This window comes from Leopardus geoffroyi, chromosome B2, assembly GCF_018350155.1.
Source record: "Leopardus geoffroyi isolate Oge1 chromosome B2, O.geoffroyi_Oge1_pat1.0, whole genome shotgun sequence".
NCBI lineage: Eukaryota > Metazoa > Chordata > Mammalia > Carnivora > Felidae > Leopardus > Leopardus geoffroyi.
In genome coordinates, this window is record NC_059332.1 from 135,132,460 (window position 1) to 135,153,091 (window position 20,632).

At 40.6% G+C, this 20,632-nt stretch overlaps 2 protein-coding genes across 4 annotated transcripts in view; one reads left to right on the plus strand and one right to left on the minus strand.

The window, feature by feature from the left end:
- LATS1 (large tumor suppressor kinase 1) overlaps positions 1-19,302 on the minus strand; it is a 52,991-nt gene extending 33,689 nt beyond the window's left edge. For 2 of the 3 annotated variants that reach the window (XR_006717635.1, XM_045499995.1), the window contains exon 1: positions 19,078-19,185. The gene's annotated coding sequence lies outside the window, so the exon portion shown is untranslated. Of the gene's footprint in view, positions 1-19,077 lie in introns of all 3 variants that reach the window. The other variant, XM_045499993.1, reaches the window with a different exon arrangement.
- Positions 1,342-20,058, plus strand: LOC123609966 (translation initiation factor IF-2-like). Its single transcript, XM_045500941.1, has 3 exons — positions 1,342-1,449; positions 18,752-19,514; positions 19,591-20,058. Exons 1-3 carry the CDS (start codon positions 1,342-1,344, stop codon positions 19,644-19,646), a joined length of 927 nt encoding a protein of 308 aa, XP_045356897.1. The 3' UTR covers positions 19,647-20,058.
- Positions 20,059-20,632: the final 574 nt, after the last annotated feature.

The window sequence follows — 20,632 nt, forward strand, 5'->3', positions numbered from 1 at the left end:
GCAGCTATGATTCTAGATTTTACAAATTAGACTTCAAGTATAAGATTTCTTTAGAAGAAAGGGTACTATTGTTGCTTTAAAAAAGTTTTTAAGCCAGTAGTCCAAAAGATACCTTTACACTTCAAAAACAGATACTTAGGTGTATTTCCCAAACTGCGGACTGGGACTCTAGAGACAGTAAGATTATTAGCGATAGGATGGGGGAAAGGACCTCCATGGACAATTTGTATTATTCCTCACTTAAGGATGAATGTCTTCTAAAACACACTGGAAGAACAGTCATCTAAAGTCTACTTAAATGTCCTCACTGATAGGGAAATCACTAATGCAAGAAAGCCATTCCACTTGTGACCTGCATCAAGTGTTAGAGGTATTTTCTTTTGTGGAACATCATGAAATCCCACTCAGTGCATACTAGAGCCTGTAATGGGCTGGTGGTGCTAAACACCTCTGCCTACATCCTTACTTAACCATCATCCTAACACCCTGTGAAGCAGGTTTACCATCTTTACTTTGTATATGAGGAAACTGAGGTTCAGAGAGTTTGGCTAAAACAGTTTGTAAGTGGTACCACTGGGATATGAAACATTGCTGATTATCATATATTAGGAGCCTATTTCTATTCTTATATATTTTTAAGTAATCTCTACACCCAAAATGGGGCTCGAATTTACAATCCCAAGATCAAGAGTCACATGCTACACCAAGCCAGCTGGGTACCCCAGTTCCATTCTTATAAATGTAATCACCATTCACGTTACACAAAAAGCTCTACAGACAGATACAGACACATCCTTCTAGTCATTTAGGGCTCAACCCTATGTCACCTTTTCACCCACCCTTTCTCTGGTAACCTAATTATCCTATTTTCTTAATAGTACTTATTACTATCTAAAATTATTTTACTTTAGTTGTTAATTGTTTATCTCCTGAGAATAGAAGACCTTATTTGCCTCATAACCAGTCTGTTCACCACTGATAATCAGAGCCTGCCTGACACACAGCGAGTGACATACAATGAATGTATACATTGACAAATGAGCAATAAACATGTGTCTTCTAAACATCCCCAATTCCTTTAAATGTTCTCTAATTCTAGCCATGTTCTTCTGGATATACTCTAGCTTGTCAAAATCCCAGAGGTGAGAAGAGTAATGGAAAAACAAAAAAAATTATTCAAGCACCTGTTCTGTTAATTTTGGCAATGTGAACTCATGCATTTACTTCTCTCAAAAACTGTCTCCTGAGGCATAAAATGGTTGGAGTAACATGGTTTAAGTTAAGGCTTGAATAAGGATTAGGAAAAATGCAATACAACTAAAGGAACACAAGTGTTCGAAGATGAAGCGTGTTCCTTGCAACACCGTCTATAACGGCAAAACATGCTATCAATCCCGATGCTCATCAGCAACTGCTGGAGCAAGTCGCAGCACATCGATATGTGACGGGGTACCTGGTAAAAAGAATGATGCAATTCCATCTCAATGTACTGACAAGAACAGACACCCATAATATATTCTTAAGCAAAAAGGGCAAGTTTCAAAACTATAGATAAAACAAAGCCATTTTAAAATTAGATTATGGGGGTGCCTGGGCGGCTTGATCGATTAAGCTTCTGACTTTAGCTCTGGTCATGATCTCATGGTTTATGAGTTGGAGCCCTGCATTGGGCTCTGCACTGACAGTGCAGAGTCTGCTTCAGATTCTCTGTCTCCCTCTCTCCCCGCACTCCCTCTCTCAAAAATAAATAAATACACATTAAAAAAAATCAACTTTAGGGGCACCTCGGTGGCTCAGTCGGTTAAGTGTCGGACTTCAACTCAGGTCATGATCTCACAGTCCGTGGGTTCAAGCCCCATGTCGGGCTCTGTGCTGACAACTCAGAGCTGCAGTCTGCTTTGGATTCTGATTCTGTGTCTTCCGCTCTCTCTGCCTTTTCCCCACTCGTGCTCGCTCGCTCTCTCTCAAAAATAAATAAGCGTTAAAAAATAAAAATAAAATAAAATCAAAAAATAAGACAAATAGTTGTATTGCTCTGTAAATATACAACCACTGAATTGTATACTTTAAATGAGTAAATTTTATGGTATATAAATTATATCTTAGAGCTGTTAAACACTTTATTTTTAAAAATTACACTTACGTATATTCATTATATATGCCCATGCACGAATGTTTGCAGCAGGCCTGAAAAAGGATGAAGTCCTGAAGTAGACCATCAAAGCACAGTTTCCTGATGACTTCACCTCAACAATCAGTACTTTTGTGATACAGTTCTTAATTAGTTATGATCGATCCAATTCTACTTGACAAGCAGCCCACATTTCTCCATTTTGTAAAAACAAAACCTGTCATTTTGTTGCTGAAAATTACACATACTCTGTCTACAACATAACCCAATCTACTGATAATTACTTCATAAATGAAAGACTGACACATCTTGTGCTCTTATGAAGAAAGCTGGTCCCTAATGTGTACTTTTTTTTCCTAAGCATTCCCAAAATATTAATACCTTACTAATGAAATTTTTCTAGGTTTCACATTTAGCTCACCAGTCTAAAATCTGCGGAATTCCCCTTTTCACCCTTTCTGAAAGCGAACGTATTTTCCACTCCCAGTTCCGGAACCCATCATTTCTCCGCAATCAAGGATTAACAATGGCAGTGTGCAGGGGCGCCTGGGTGGCTCAGTCAGTTAAGCGTCTGACTTCGGCTTAGGTTGTGATCTCACGGATTGTGAGTTCAAGCCCCATGTTGGGCTCTGTGCTGACAGCTCCAGAGCCTGGAGCCTGCTTCAGATTCTGTGTCTCCCTCTCTGTTCCTCTCCCGCTCGCGTGCTCTCTCTCTTTCTCAAAAATAAAGATTTTTTAAAACTTCAAAAAAAACCAATAGCAGTTGTGCAATGTCATGTGTCACTTCGCTCAATAATTGGGTTACATTTCATTCATAGCATCTAAGCATTCCTTTAATACCTCACTTATTTTGGGTTTCATCTCTTTCCAAAATCATTCTCCTTGATAAAGAAAAAAAAAAAACAAAAACAAAAAACAAAAAACCCAAAAAACAAAAACAACCATAATTTGCTCCTGTCAATATACAGTATTTGCTTCCATTGCTAACACAAAACTTGGTAAACGATAGCAGCACTGCAAAAATACCTGTTGAGCTAATAAACGCCAGTGACTTATCCTTTCCTTTTACTCTTAAAAATCTATAATCAGTTTTTTTCTAATTATACAAAGATGCATCCTTACTGAAAAATTTAAATATTATAGAATTATGTAAAGTAGAAGTCCCTCATAATTCACCTCCCTCAATACAAGAATCACTATAGTAGGCTGAATAATGGCATCCTAAAAGATATCTCTAGTTCCTAATCTCTAGAATCTTTAAATGTTATCTTATTTGGAAAAAGGGACTTTGCAGATGTCATTAAGGATTTGAGATGGAAAGATTATTATAGATTATTCAGGTAAGCAGTATGCACAATTATAAGTGTTCTGAAAGGGAAGGGGAGATCTGATACAAACAGAAGGGGAAGAGGTAATGTGACCATGGGGACAGAGGTGGATTGGTATGGCCAGAAGCCAAGGAATGTTGGCAGCCAAAGTGGCAAGGAACAGCTTTTCTCCTAGAGCCTCTGGAAGGAGAACAGCCTTGTCAACACCTTGATTTTGGGCCAGTGATACTGATTTTGGATTTCTAGATTTCTAGCCTCTAGAACTGTGAGAGAATAAATGTGTGTGTGTGTGTGTGTGTGTGTGTGTGTGTGTGTGTGTGTGTGTGTTTAAACCATCAACGTTGTAGTAATTTGCTATAAGCCTCAGGAAACTAATACAACCACTATTAATACTACATGGGGCCAAAAGATACATGAAAAGATGTTCAACATCCTTCATAATTAGGGGTAAATCAAAACCACAGTAAGATATCAAGTCATACCTGTCAGAATGGCTAGAATCAAAAGACAAGAAATAACAAATATTGATGAGGATGTTGGAAAAGAGGAGTCCTTGTGCATGCTGGTGAGAATGTAAATTGGTGCAGCCACAGTGGAAAACAATATGGAATGCAAATACCATATAATCCGGTAATTTCATTACTGAGTATTTACCCAAAGAAAATGAAAACACTAACTCAAAAAGATATATGTACCCCTATGTTTATTGCATTATTTATAGTAGCCAAGATATGGAAACAACCTAGATGTTCAATGACAGATGAATGGATAAGGACGATGTAGTCTATATACACAATGTAATATTACTCAGCCATTAAAAAAAAAAAAATGAGAAGGTGCCATCTGTGACAACATGGATGGACCTGAAGAGTATTATGCTAAGTGAAATAAGTCAGAGAAAGACAGTATGTAGAATCTGAAAAAAACAAGTGAACAAAACCCCCCAAAACCCTCATAAATACAGAGAACAAACTAACAGTTGTCAGAGGGGTGGGGGTGGAGAATGGGCAAAATGGATGAAGGAGACATAGGCTGGGAGGTATAGGCTTTCAGTTATAGAATATGTCAGCCACGAAGATGAAAGGTACACTATAGAGAATATAGTCAGTGCTATTGTATGGTGACAGATGGTAGCTACACTGTGGTAAGCAAAGCATAACATCTAGTTGTCCAAACTGTATACCTGAAACTAAAGTAGCAGAGCATCAACTCTAGTTCAATTAAAAACATTTTTTTAAGGGTGACTGGCTGGCTTAGTCAGTGGAAAGTCCACTCTTGATCTCAGGGTTGTGGGTTTGAACCTCATGTTGGGGCTAAAGATTACTTTAAAATCTTTAAAAAAGTGTTCTTAAATACTGCATATACTTGGGGCACCTGGGTGGCTCAGTCGGTTGGGTGTCCAACTTCGGCTCAGGTTATGATCTCACGGTCTGTAGGTTCGAGCCCCACATCGGGCTCTGTGCTGACAGCTTGGAGCCTGGAGCCTGCTTCAGATTCTGTGTCTCCCCCTCTCTCTGCCCCTCCCATGGTCATGCTCTCTCTGTCTCTCGATAGTGAATAAATGTTTAAAAAAATTAAAATACTGCATATAACATAAGACTACTATTAGTCAAATGGGATCACACAACATGACATCATTCTTTTACATAATATGTTAATTTATAAGGGAAGGTGTTGCCCAAACTTATCTGACCAAAGCACGTTTTTTCCCTCAGAGCATTTCATGAGATTCATTCCTATGGAATACATTTTAGAATATGCTGGGCCAGGGGCACTTGGGTGGCTAAGTTGGTTCAGCATCCAACTTTAGCTCAGGTCATGATCACCCAGTCTGTGAGCTCGAGCCCCACATCAGACTCCGTGCTGACAGCTCAGAGCCTGGAGGCTGCTTTGGATTCTGTGTCTCCCTCTCTCTCTCTCTGCCCCTCCCCTGCTCACACTCTGTCTCTCAAAAATGAAAAAACGTTAAGAAAAAAAGAAAGAAAGAAAGAAAATGCTGGACCAGAATCATTCTAATCCTATATTCTGTATCTCTGTACTTGAATAATGTAATTTGTAACACTGCTAACATCTGAGTATACAATGGTCACAGAAATAACTGAGTTCTGGTATATGTGTAATAATGTGTTTTTAAGTTAAAATAAAAAATTGGTTTATGCTTTATCTCTTTCATCTACATGTTGTAATACTTACGAATAAAATATGATGTCTGGAATTTATTTCAATATAATTTGGTTTTGTGGTGAACTGCATGGAAACACAGATGAGACAAAGCACCGGGTAACTGTTGTAGCTGGCTGAGGGGCACATGAGAGTTATACTATCCTCCTTACTTTTGTGTATGCTTGAAATTTTCTGAAACAGAAATGCTCTGGATCTTGCAATGGTTCTGCTGCAAATTACTCTTACTCATATACAAACCACACCAAGAACACAAAGGATTTCTTTAAAGGAACCACTTGGGGCACTTGGGTGGCTCTGCTGGTTGAGTGTCTGACTCTTGATTTTGGCTCAGGTCATGATCCCAGGTCATGGGATAAGCCCTGCGTCAGGCTCTGTGCTGAGTGTGGAGGCTGCTTAAGATTCTCTCTTTCTCTCCCTCTCCCCCTGCCCTGTCCGCCCCTAGAGCGCTCTCTCTTTAAAAAAAAAAAAAAAAAGAAGCCATTAATACCATGCAACAACATCATTTCTTTTCTTTTTTGTTTTTTTTTTTTAACATCATCATTTCAACATTTTCTTTTCAGGGAAAAAATAACACAAACATTACATTTAAATATTCATTAAGTCAGAAGTCAGGTAATCCATACCATGATTTTCGCTAATGATGGAAAGGAGGAAATGTGGCAGATCTTTATCCAACTGCTGTTGACAAATCTTTGTGCCAGAGTCTATTTTCACATACTGCCCTCTACTTCCCAAATTAGTTCTGGTCAAAGCCCTGTGAGCGGATGTAACTAATGTGTCAATTCTGGGCTGAGGCAGTTAAAAGCCAGTTCTTCTCCATCTCTCTCTTTCTGCTTCAGTGACGATACTGGTCACTTTTTGAGATGGTAGCTTCACAATATGCAGTGAATGTGGGTCCCTAAGCCACTACTTAAGCTTCCTACTGAACTCCACTGGGGTCTGTGTGAGCAAAATAGGAATCTGTTGTGTTACCTCATTGATATTTTGCGATTTTAGCACAAAACCACCTAAGATTATTGTGGAAATAAAGACCACCTAAAGCAAGCAGAGTCTATTAAGAGCTTGCCATAGCAAGGGAGTCAGCCACAGTCTCTTTGGCAGAGGCTCAAAGGCAGGCAGGGGAGTAGAAAAGCTTTAAACTGAATAAAAAGGAAGACATCAGGTATGCTCTGGTTGTCGGCTGTTGCCACAAGGAAGCTGGAGGCCAGCTAACCTGAAGCAGGACATCCTATGTAATTGGTTGGCGGATATATGTCTTTCTCTGGTAAGTTCTGCGTCAGAAGGTGGCAGTTACTGACCAAGACCTGGCTGTTTGGGCCTACTGCTACTGAGGCTCTGGGTCACAGTTCTATTTTCATATATGATCTGGCCATTGTCTATCTGTATATTTAGTCTCTCATTCTCCTAATAGAGAAATTGGTACCTATAAGTGAGGTGCTATTATAACAAATACCTAATAGAGTACTGACTTAGTAGTCAGGCTGAGGGCTTCAAAGAAAGTGATACTAGAGGCTGGAAAAATGAAGAACCATGTTTTACAGTGGCAAAATATTTGATAAAGCTGTTGCCGTTATAACGTGTAAGGTGACAGAGTCTACTAAATTTGCAGTTCCATAAAGAGTCTGAAAAAGAGAATCTTAGAAGTGCACTTTGGCTGCTACTGGCTATTTGGCAAAGTATTATAAATGAGGAAAGAAGCAGCTGATTTGCAAGCAGAAATAGGAAGGAATAGAAAGAGTTTAGAAACTAAAGTCTTGCAGGGTTGGAAAGCAGCTTGCTTCTAGGCCCCAAACAAGAAGAGATGGGAATAAAAGGCTGAGTACAGAGGCCCACTGGAATCTCTCAGCTGACTAAAGTACTTCAGTGGTAAAAAAAATAAAATTAAAATAAAAAATAAAAATAAAAATAAAAAATAAAATCACATGAACGGATGGCCTCCCCTTTAACCAACTGAGAAGAGAAATGGGAGCTCTCAAATCTTTGAATGAGGTTACTAACACATGTGAACTTTGGTTACGGACACATGGAATTGACTGGAACTAAACACATCAGAGGCTTATAACTTTGAGGAAACTGTTTTTGTTAAAGTTTGTTTTTGTTTTTATATAAACCACTCAGGCTCAGACTAAAAATAGTCTTTCACTATTCACAATTTAAACCCCTTGGGTTCCCAATTCCCACAAACCGGAAACTAGATGAGAAAGATTTGCACTTTCCAAAGAGGGACATTCCCTCTTTGCACATTCCCCCAAAGCTCACACTTCATATGAGGCCAAAGATAATAATGAAAAAAGAATTCCAAGGAGGTTCTTGGAGTACAATGGCCAAGAGTCATAGAGAACAATGAATGAGGGAGTTCTTTCCATTTAATTGAATTAAGGCCCAATCAAGGAATCTCCCCTACTTCCAAGGCAGGTTGCTTTCACAAGACCCGTCTACAGAGATTTCAAAATTATTATAGATCAGCAATTGCTATTTCCTATTCTTCTCCTTTTCTAACAGTAGCGTTTATTACGGCTCCGTGTCATACTACTGTGTACTGTGGTGAGTAAATCAGTGAGAGAGGGACGGAGAGAAGGGCAAAGAGTGAAAGCAAAGGTAACTGAACAGGTCTCTGGAGCAAAAGAAACCATATTTGGACCCAAAGAGGACATTACTGGACATACCGACCACAGGGTCTATGAATCTAGCTATTGGTGCTTAGGACACAATATACTAGCAAAAGAATTACGTAATACAACGAACATCTTACAGTAAGTACAATATTTTCTTGATTCTAAAATACATGCTTTTCCATATTCTGATATTTCTGAAGTTGAATATATCTTACAGTCTTTCTTTCTATATTTCTTTATAAGATTTTAAAGTAATCTCTACACTCAACATGGGGCTCAAACTTACAACCCTAAGATCAAGAGTTGCACACTCTACTGACTGAGCCAGCCAGGCACTCCTTAAAGTCAATATTTAAAGAAATTCTGGGGCTCACCTGGGTGGCTCCATCGGTTAACCATCCAACTCCGGCTCAGGTCATGATGTCACAGTTTGTGAGTCTGAGCCCCACATCAGGCTGTGCTGACAGTGCAGAGCCTGGAGCTTGCTTCGAGTTCTTTGTCTCCCTCTCTCTCTGCCCCTCCCCTACTGGAGCTCTGTCTCTCTCAAAAATAAATAAACATTAAATATACATATATATTTAAAGAAATTCTGTCAGCTCCAAAGCAGAGAAGTTCTAGAACAGCACAGTCCACATAGCTAACCTGATCATAAATAAAAGGTGAAATTTCCTTGTCACTTCCACTGTGTTATTTTCATTGGCAGCACCACATATGGTTGAATCTGTACCCTTAATTAATGGTCAAAATGTCTTCAAAAAGATTCCACTATGACGTAGCATTATGTATTCAGGAATTGTCACCCAATAGGCAATGCAATTAAAGATATAAACAATTGTCAAATTTAGGTGAGATCACAAAATTGTCAAAGAGATTCAAGTACAAACACTCAAACATGAACTTTCAAAGCCTTTTGAGTTATCAGAAGATGTTTTATTTCCAGCAGTAACTCACTCAACTAAGAAAAAAAATAGTTTAAGCAAAAAGAAAAGACAAAACCTCAGAATTTGTCAACATGCTGCAAAATCATAAAAACAATAAAAGCAGCATGTCACCATGTTATGTGTTAACTATCCCCAAGCCCCAAGAAATTCAGAAGAATCCTAGATTCTGAATGTGAAGAAGGCTGAGATTCAAACTTCATCATGACCAAAAAAAAAAAAAAAAAAAAAAAAAAGGGTATACAATTGACAGGATAAATGTATGCTGCTGAAGGTTAATAAAAACTATGTTTAAGGGCACCTAGCTGCCTCAGTCGGTGGAACATGTGACTCTTATCTTGGGGTTGTAAGTTTGAGCTCCACAATGGGCACAGAGATTACTTATGAAAAAAAAATTTTTTTAAGAAATACTATTGAAAAATTAATTACAAAAACAAAAACTACGTAGGGCACCTGGGTGGCTCAGTCAGCTGAGTGACCAACTCTTGATTTTGGTTCAGGTCATGATCTCATGGTTTCATGAGTTCGGGCCCCATGTGGGCTCTGAGTGGGCTCTGTTTGAGCTCTGTGTTGGCAGTGAAGAGCCCGCTTGGGATTCTCCCTCTTTCCCTGTGCCTCCCTCCCCCAAAAAACAAACAAACAAACAAACAAAAACCCCTATGTTTATTTTCCTTTCCCTGAAATACTGTTACTAAACAGATGACTTTTGACTTACTGTTTAGAATTTCTTGAAACAGAAAATATGACAATTCAACCTCATCCTTTTTCATAATTATATATTGAGTTACTTCATGTAGATGTACTATAATTTATCTATCCCCTACTCATGGGCATTTAGGTTCTTTCCAATTTTTTCTATTATAACATTTCAAACACTGATAACTTGAGTACTATTGGTAAAATTCTACTTCTGAGGATTGGTGGGGAGTTCATGAATATTCCTCTTTTATGATCATAGCTTACATGTATATAACATATTCCTTGTAAATATTAAATTAGTTCATAAAAATGTGACAATAAAAACTTGTGCAAACACTGTTAAGCATTTCCATTTTTTAAAAAAACGTTTATTTTTGAGAGAGAGTGAGCACAAGCAGGGAGGGGTGAAGACAGAGAGGGAGACACAGAATCTGAAGCAGGTTCCAGGCTCTTTGCTGTCAGCACAGAGCCTCATGCAGGGCTGGAACCCACCAACCTTGAGATCATGACCTGAGCTGAAGGCAGATGCTTAACTGACTGAACCACCTAGTTAAGCATTTCCCCAGTTAAGCCCCAGTTAATGCCCCAGTTAAGCATTTCCCTTGAGATAAATTCCCAGAACTGGAGTTACTGCATCAAAGAGAATGCATACAGGCATATCTAGTTTTATTTGGCTTCACTTTACTGTGCTTCACAGATGCTTCATTTTTTTTTTTTTTTTTTTTTTTTTAACAAATTGAAGGCTTCTGGCAACCTTGCCTTGAACAAGTCTATTGTCACCATTTTTCCAACAGCATTTGCTCACTTCATGTCTCTGTGCTATACTTTGGTAATTCTTACAATATTTTAAAACCTTTCGTTATTATTATACTTGTTATGGTGATCTGTGATCAGTGATCTCTGATGTTATTACTGTAACTGATTCAGTGCACCATGAACCACACCCATAGAAGACAGCAAACTTGACAAATGTTGCAGGGGTTCTGACTGCTCCACCGACCAGCCATTCCCCCATCTCCTCAGGCATCCCTGTTGCCTGAGACACAACAATATTGATATCAGGCCAATTAATAACCCTATAATGGCTTCTAAGTGTTCAAATGAAAGGATTTAGCTTTAAATCATAAGCTAAAAATGACTAGGGTGCCTGGATGGATCAGTTGGTTAAGCATCCAACGTCGACTCAGGTCATGATCTCACAGTTTGTGAGCCTGAGCCCCACACGGCGCTCTGTGCTGACAGCCTGGAGCCTTCTTGGAATTTTCGCTCTCCCTCTCTCTCTCCGCCCCTCCCCTGCTTGTGCTCTCTCCCCAAATAAATAAATAAACTTAAAAAAAAAAAAAAAGCTAAAAATGATTAAGCTTAGTGAGGTAGTCATGTCAAAAGCTGACAGGCCAAAAGCCAGGCCTCTTGCACCAAACAGTTAGCTAAGTTGTGAACGCAAAAAAAAAGTTTTTAAAGGAAATGAAAAGTGCTACTCCAAGGGCAGCTGGCTGGCTCAGTTGGTAGAAGCATGTGACTCTTGATCTCAGGGTTGTAAGCTCAAGCCCCACATTGGGTATAGAGATTACTTAAAAATAAAAATCTTTAAAATAAATTTAAAAAATAAATAAAAGTGCTACTGCAGTGACTGCATGAATGATAAGAAAGCGAAATACCCTTATTGCTGAATATGTAGAAAGTTTTGGTGGTCTGTACAGCAGACCAAACCAGTCACAATATTTTAAGCCAAAGCCTAATCCACAGCGAGGCCCAAAGCGTCTCCAATTCTGTGAAGGCTGAGAGGTAAGGAAGGTGCAGAAGACAAGTTTGAAGCTAGCAGAGGTAGGTTCATGACGTTTAAGGAAAGAAGCCATCTCCATAACCTGAAAGTGCAAGGTAAGGCAGCAAGTACTAATGTAGAAAGCGCATCAAGTGATCCAGAGAATCTAGCTAAGATAATCGAAGTGGCTACAATGAACAACAGATTGGCACTGGAGATGAAACAACTTTCTATTGGAAGAAGATGCCATCTAGGCCTTTCATAGCTAGAGAGAAGTCAATGCCTGGCTTCAAAGTTCAAAAAACAGGCTGACTGTCTTGTTAGAGGCCAATGCAGCTGGTGACTTTAAGGTGAGGCCAATGTTCATTTACCATTCCAAAAGTCCTAGGGCCCTTAATTATGCTAAATCTACTCTGCCCCTGCTCTATAAATGGAAAAAACAAAGCCCTGATGACAGAACATCTGTTTACAATATGGCTTACTGAATGTTTTAGGCCCATTGCTGAGACCTACTGCTCAGAAAAAAAGATTCCTTTCAAAATATTACTGTACACTGACAATGTATCTGGTCACCCAAGAGCTCCGATGGAGACGTACAATGAGATTTATCTTATTTTTGTGCCTGCTAACACAACATCCATTCTGCAGCCTGTGGTCAAGGAGTCATTTCAACTTTCAAGTAAGGCTATAGCTGCCACAAACAGTGATTCCTCTGACAGATCCAGACAAAATACATTGAAAACCTTCTGGAAATGATTTACCGTTCTAGATGTCATTAAGAACATTCATAATTCATGTAAAGAGCTCAAAATAACAACCTTAACAGGAGTATGGAAGAAGTTGATTCCAACACTTAGGGATGATTTTGAGAGGTTCAAGACTTCAGTGGAGGAAGTTAACTATAGATGTGGTGGAAATAGCAAGAGAACTAGAATTAGAAGAGGAGCCTGAAGGGGCACAAGGGTGGCTCAGTCGGTTGAGCATCTGACTCCTGGTTTCAACTCAGGTCATGAGCTCACGGTTCATGGGTTTGAGCCCCATGTTGGGTTGGGCTCTGCGTGGGCAGTGCTAGAGCCTGCTTGGGATTCTCTCTCTGCCCCTCCCCCGTGTTCTCTCTCCGCCCCCTGCCCCCAAATAAACTTAAAAAAAAAAAAAAAAAAAAAAGTGAAGCCTGAAGATGTGACTGAATGGCTACAATCTCATGATAAAACTTTAATGGATAAGGGGTGGCTTCTTATGGATAAGCAAGGAAAATAGTTTCTTGAGATGGAATCTACTGCTGGTAAAAATGCTAGGAAGATTATTGAAATAACAAGAAAGGATTTAGAAACTGAGTTTCTTAGTTGAGAAAGCAGTGGCAAGCTTTGAGGATTGGCTCCACTACTGAAAGAAGTTCTACAATGGATAAAGTGCTATCAAACAGCTTCACATGCTACAGAGAAATTGTTTATGAAAGAAAGAGTCAATTGGTACAGCAAACTTCACTATTTTCTTATTGTAAGAAATTGCCACAGCCACCCCAACCTTCAGCAACTGCCACCCTGGTCAGCAGCCATCAACATCAAGGTAAGACCTTCCACCAGCAGAAAGATTAGGACTTGCTAAAAGCTCAGATGATGGTCAGCACTTTTTAGCAATAATGTATTTTTTTTTAATATATGAAATTTATTGTCAAATTGGTTTCCATACAACACCCAGTGCTCATCCCAACAGGTGCCCTCCTCAATACCCATCACCCACCCTCCCCTCCCTCCCACCCCCCATAGCAATAATGTATTTTTAAATTAAGGTATGTACATTGTCTTTGCAGACACAATGCTACTGCATTATCAGTAGACTACAATATAGCATAAATATGATTTATATGTACTGGAAAACCAAAAAGTTCATGTGGCTCATTTTACTGCAATATTTGTTTTATTGCAGTGGTTTGGGAACTAAACCCACATATCTTCAAGGGATGCAGGTATTTAAAGTCCTGACATTTGGGGGTGCCTGGGTGCCTCAGTTGGCTAAGTGTCCGACTCTTGCTTTCAGCTCAGGTCACAATCTCCCACATTTGTGAGATCAAGCCCCAAGTTGGGCTCTGTACTGGGCATGGAGCCTGCTTAAGATTTTCTCCTCCCTTTGTCCTTCCTCCACACACACTCTCATAAATAAATAAATACATACATACATACATACATAAATACTAAAACCAAAAATATAATTAACAACAAGTGTTGGCAAGGATGTGGAGGAAAAGGAACCCTCTTGCACTGTTGGTGGGAATGCAAACTGGTGCAGCTACTCTAGAGAACAGTTCCTCAAAAAGTTAAAAATAGAACTACCCAGGGGCGCCTGGGTGGCGCAGTCGGTTAAGCGTCCGACTTCAGCCAGGTCACGATCTCGCGCTCCGTGAGTTCGAGCCCCGCGTCAGGCTCTGGGCTGATGGCTCAGAGCCTGGAGCCTGTTTCCGATTCTGTGTCTCCCTCTCTCTCTGCCCCTCCCCCGTTCATGCTCTGTCTCTCTCTGTCCCAAAAATAAATAAACGTTGAAAAAAAAAAAAAAAAAAAAAACCATGAACACTCTACTTTAAAAAAAAAAAAAAAAAATAGAACTACCCTTAGATCAAGTAAATGCACCACTGGGTATTTACCTCAGATATATAAAAACACTAATTCAAAGGGATACATGCACTCCTATGTTTATAGTAGTATTATTTACAATAGCCAAATTGGAAACAGCCCAAGTGTCCATCAACTGTCCATCAATAGATGCATCGATAAAGATGTGGTTCATATGTGTGTGTACACACACACACACACACACACACACACACACACACACACACACACACAGGAATATTATACAGCCATAAAAAAGAATGAAATCTTGAATTTAAAAGGACATGAATGTAGCTAGACAGTATAATGCTAAGTGAAATAAGTCCACCAGAGAAAGACAAACACCATATTTCACTTATATGTGGAATTTAAGAAACTAAAACAAACAAGCAAAAGGAACAAAAAAAGGGTGAGACAAACCAAGAAACAGACTCTTCACCATAGAAAACAAACTAATAGTTACCAGAGGGGAGGTGGGTAAAACAAGCAACGGGGATTAAGGAGTGCACTTGCTGTGATGAGCACTGGGTGATGTATGGCATTGTTGAATCACTATATTGTATATCTATAACATAACACCATATGTTAATGATACTGGAGTTGAAAATTAAAATTTTTTTAAGTTTATTTGAGAGAGGGAGAGAGAGCATGTATGCACGCGCACACGAGTAGAGGAAGGGCAGAGAGGAAGAGAGAGAATCCCAAGCAGCCTCTGCACTGTCAGCACAAAGCTGGATGCAGGGGCTTGAACCCACTAACCATGAAATCATGACCTGAGCCAAAATCCAGAGTTGGACGCTTAACCGAATGAGCCACCCAGGCGCCCCTGAAATAAAATTTTTTAAAAAGGAAAAAAATTGCCTTCCACAAAGGTATATTAATTTACAATTCTTCCAAACAAGGTATGGTCAACACTGGCATTAACAAATCTTAGTAATCTTTGCTAATAGCAAATGTGAAAATTCAGATTAATAATCGGTAAAGAGAATTTAAAAAAAAAATTTTTTTTTTTACATTTATTTATTTTTGAGAGACAGAGAGAGACAGAGCACAAGTTGGGGGAGGGGCAGAGAGAGAAGGAGACACAGAATCTGAAGCAGGCTCCAGGCTCTGAGCCGTCAGCACAGAGCCTGATGTAGGGCTCAAACTCACAAACCGTGAGATCAGGACCTGAGTCGAAGTCAGACGCTTAACCGACCGAGCCATCCAAGCACCCCTGGTAAAGAGAATTTTTTTAAGTTTATTTATTTTGAGAGAGAGAAAAAGACAGTGTGACTGAGGAAGGGGCAGAGAGAGAGGGAGAGAGCGAGAATCCCAAGTTCTGATAGTGCAAAGCCCAATGAAGAGCTCAAACTCACACACTGTGAGATCATGACCTGAGCTGAAATCAAGAGTTGGACACTTAACTGACTGAGCTACCCAGGTGCCCTGGTAAAGAGAATTTTTAAAAGAACTCTTCAAGGCAAAATACCTTACCACTAACTCATGTTACACTGGTGCCAGATTAATCTCTCTAATAAATAGTTCTGATCATGTCAATTCCTTACTCCAGAACTTCAATGATTCCTTTAACTTAGTGATTAAAAAGCAATGGAGGGGTGCCTGGGAGGCTTAGTGGGTTGAGTGTCAGACTCGAGTTCAGCTCATGTCGTGATCCCACAGTCCTGGGATCAAGCTCTACATCAAGCTTGGTGCTGAGTGTGGAGCCTGCTTGGGATTTTCTTTCTCTCTCTCTCTCTCTCTCTCTCTCTCTCTCCCCCTCGCTGCCCCCCTCAGCCCCTCCCCACTCCCACTCTACTACTCTCTTTCTAAAAAAAAAAAAAAAAAAAAAGGAAAGGAAAAAAAAGACAATTGGAGTCAAACTGCAGGGTACAAACCCCAGTTCTACTACGAACTGTGTGATCTTGGCAAGCCATGTCTCAGTTTCTGCATCTTCAAATGTGGGCAATAATGGTCCTAATAGAATTATTTTGAGCACTATGTAATGCTCAAAATACAGTTTAATACAGTTGACCCTTGAACAACACAGGGGGTTAGGTGCAGCAACCCCCTATGCAGTCTAAAATCTGAATATAACTTTTGACTCCCCCCAAACTTAACTACTAATAGCCTACTGTTGACCAGATGCCTAATAACGTAAACACAATTAACACTTATTTTGTATAAGTATTATACTCTGTATTCTTACCTAGATTTTTCTTAGTTTTTTTCAGTATTTCTAGGTTATAAAGTTCATCTGTAAGTTTTTTCAAATTGTTGCAAATCTCCAAAAAGTTTTCCAATATAATTTGTTGAAAAAAATCTGTGTGTAAGTGGACCCACATACTTCAAATCTGTATTGTTCAAGGGTCAACTGTGCATGTTAAATGTTTAGAATAAATTCCCAACTCAATAAATGTCAGTTATCTTCTCTCTTTCCACTATCTTACCTAGACTCTCCCCAGCATATCACACTCTAAACAAGCCAAATTACCTGAGAGCAGGTAATTTGTCCCCTGGGCTTTTCTACTTTCATGTCCTTACTTACACTGTTTATTCTTCTTGGGAGAGCCCCTGCCATATTTCTTCTTGTTGAAATTATACCCAACATTTAAGGTACCAAATGACTTCTTCACAAAGATTTCATTAAACTGCCCATTTCTTATCCTTCTCTGAACTTTGCATGGTCAAATAAAACATGTTTTTGTCCTAGTCCTGTACTTGTCTTATTTTTCCTATTAGATCACAGATTCACAGAGAATATCACACAGAATAAAATACAATATATATAAAAATATATATCTCAACATATATACTCCAGGTAAGGAAATGCATCCAGAGAGATAAACTGGCCCAAGTTCATGCAGCCAGCTGGAGGTCACGCTAGAAATGGAATCCACACATCCTGAACTGTCTCAGAGCTCTTTTCATCAGAACCTGCATCTTGAGTTTCCTAAGGGCAGGGATCATGACTCACTCATTCTTTTAAGGAACATTTAAATCAGCTAGAGTGAACAGACAAAACCTCCATTTCTTTGAAACTTTAGATCTTCATCTAAATGTCAGCAAACCCAAACAAATATTGTTGATATTTTGTCCAACTTAGGGAAAAACCAGGTACCATTACATAATAAGATTTCAAAGTGTTACCTTGGGTTGAATTAGGTTTATAAAAAAGATGGCCTGTCTCAATGCTTTGACAGAGTCAGTTCTGACAATAGCAACAGTAATATGTACTCTTTCTTTCTTAGCAGCATATAGTCTCAGTTGTTTAGACAGCAATATTTAAGATTCTCTTATACTGAAGACATTTTCTTCACTTTGCATTCTATAAATTAGCTGATCAAAAGTGAAAACTATCACTATATTTTATCTTATGCTGAAAAATGACTGCCATTTCTACTTGATAAAAGTGTTGTTCAATGACTACATAACTTTATGGTCTACAAAAAGCCACTAATCTAAATACAACATCTAGAATGAAAACTAAATAACCATAGTTGGATCTGTTCCAAGGCTATACTTATATAGAATAACAAGGACTAGCATTAAAAACAAAAACACAACCTACAGAAGAAAACACAGATCATTAAAAAAAAAAAAAAAAAAAAGTAAAAGCATGTTTTATTTGCTTTTGGAAAGTGGCAGGGGGTAGTCAATGAATAGTCAGGCATAGAAAGAATGCGCCTTCCCCAGCTAGGGCCTTGATCTAGTTTCTTGCAGTAGCAGCTGATCAGAGGAACACAATGCTACTTCTTTTAGTGTGAAATCAGTCAAATTCCTCCACTGCCTTAAGGGAATCAACTAGCTCATTTTACCTATCAGCTTATTAAAGGAAAGAAATAACCTTACTTAAATCACAAATGTAACTATCTTAGCAGAGAACATTCATTCCAATTATAATGCCCTGCCTTTTCTTCCTCATGAAGGAAATCTGATAAAGAATTTTAATCTTAAATAAATAATCCATAAAGGCCTGACAAGCTTCATGATTCCGGGTGAATAACACCATAGTTGTGTGTGAGACTATATTTGTTTACTTATGTCTCACCAGCTTTAGGAATAACATCTAGAAAATAATATATATTTTTAGTCATATTACCATATGGGTCGACAAACATTAAACTCTGACCCCCTGGAAAACTTTCAACTGGCAAAGTCAGAGAAAGGGGTTAATTCAAATCACCTGAGAGCCATTCTTTGCGCTCCAAGTTCTTTTTGAAGTTACAACAAATAGCATTCCTTGTATTTTCTTTCCTTCATTTTATTTATGCACACATTCCTACTCCATAAAGATCTCTCCATCCCTCCTACCCCTTCCAACTACGAACAGCAAGCTAACATTACAGTGGACTGGAGACAGAAATCCCCGGGCTTTCTTCAAGGTATATCCAGGATCGAGTCCCTCTGGGATGCAAAGAACCGCAGCTCTTTCACTGCAATTTTGTTTCAGAACCACCTTTCACTTTCCTTCCTTCCTAAACACTGACCAGTCCGTGCTGGGGACAGGGGTGGAAGTGGGAGACAGTCCGCCTAAGGCCTCCAGCAAATCAGGCTCTCCCCAACCTAACCTGCACTTCCAAGGCCGCAGTGCCTGCGGCTCTTCCGCCAGCCCCGGGCGCGGCCAACCCTCGCTTCCCCAGGGCAGGGCTCAGCTCGGGTCCATGCAACCAGCCAAGTCAGGCCCGCACCGGGCCGGGCCGGCCCGCTCGTCCGCAGCGGCCCCTGGACCCCCGCCAGCAGGACTGGGCGTGGGCCCCGGCGGCCACCGCCCCGCCAACTCGGGCTCGGGAGGAAAGAGTGCGCCCCACCCGCTACGCCAGCCCCAGACCTACCTGCAGGGGAAAGCGAGGCTCCTGGACAGCGGCCACGGGCCCGAGGGCTGGCGCCCAGGCGGCCGGAGCCCGTCCCAGGGACCCCAAATATCCCTGGTGGTGCAGGGCGGGGACACACGCCGGGGGGCTGCCTCGGGCCAGCGCGGCCCGTCGCGGGGGTCGCGGGGACCTGGCTCTCCCCTCAGCACCAGTCCACCGCCGCCGCCGCCATTTTGCCTTCCACTCGGTGGTGTCGCCGCCGCCGCACTCCGCCGCAGGTTTCCCGGATGTGGGCATTTCCCGGCGTCGCTTGCGCGGGGGCCGAGGACTGGGGGCTTCAGTCCGCCCCGCCGCCAGCAGCCAGCGCGCCGCCTGCGGCCTCCCGCCCTCCCCGGTCGTCCTCTCTTCAGCGTGCTGGCGAGCGTCTCCCCGCGTCGCCCCCGCCTGGCGCTGGCCCGGTGACTCTCCCTGGCTCGTGGGATCAGGCTTGTCCTCTCCGAAGTCCGCTCATTTATTTCAGTCTCTCTTTTCCAGTTGAGCTCTTGCTGTGCAAGGATCCAGAATCAAGACGCGCATCTCCAGAAGTTTAATTCTCAGAAGGAAGCAGCAATGAGTTGCCCTGAAACCTCGCTGTGGGTGGGCACTAGGGATTGGGATTTCTAGAGGCTTTGAAATAGATTGATTTTTGCTTAGCACTCTTTCTTTCCCTGAGTAAGTCCGTGTTTAAGTATTTGCTGAATCAGATTAATATATTGTTGAACCCAGGCAGAGTAATAGAGTTTGGAGATTTTTAACCTGTCAACCGAATCAGGGGATGAGAAAAGTCATTATTGTTAAGATTGGGATAACGTGACTGCGAGAAGAGGTTTTTATTTCTTGTTGAATTGGAAATTTGGGATGAGATCATTGGGTTTGTGATGTCTGAAGGTACCGTCTACCCTTTGTAAAGAGTGCTTTTGTCAAATCTGCCTCTAGAAAATATATGGTTAATATTTGCAAACATCTAAGATTTTATTTTTGAAGTAATCTCTACACCCAATATGGGCCTGAAACTCACAACCCTGGAAGAGTTGCAGACTCCTCTGACTGATCCCGCCAGGCATCCCTCAACATCTTTCATTTTTCTACTAGAGACCATTAAAATTGTCTTAGGATTAAAGACTTATTTTTCTGACGTTAAATTAGTTACTGGCCACTGTATCCTAAAGTTCAAATGTGAAAACTAATGTTAAAAGAAAGGATTCCAGGGGCGCCTGGGTGGCTCAGTCAGTTAGGCGTCTGACTTCCCCTCAGGTCATGATCTCACAGTTCGTGGGTTCGAGCCCGGCATCAGGCTCTGTGCTGACAGGTTAGAGCCTGGAGCCTGCTTCAGATTCTGTGTCTCCCTCTCTCTCTGTTCCTCCCGCACTCGTACTCTGTCTCTCTTTCTCCTTCAAAAATAAATAGAAACATTAATTAAAAAAAAAAAAAAAAAAAAGGAAAAGAAAAGATTCCAGGGCAACTTGGTGACTCAGTTGGTTAAGTGTCAGACTCAGGGCTTGGTGAGATCCAGCCCAGGTTCAGACTGTGCTGACAG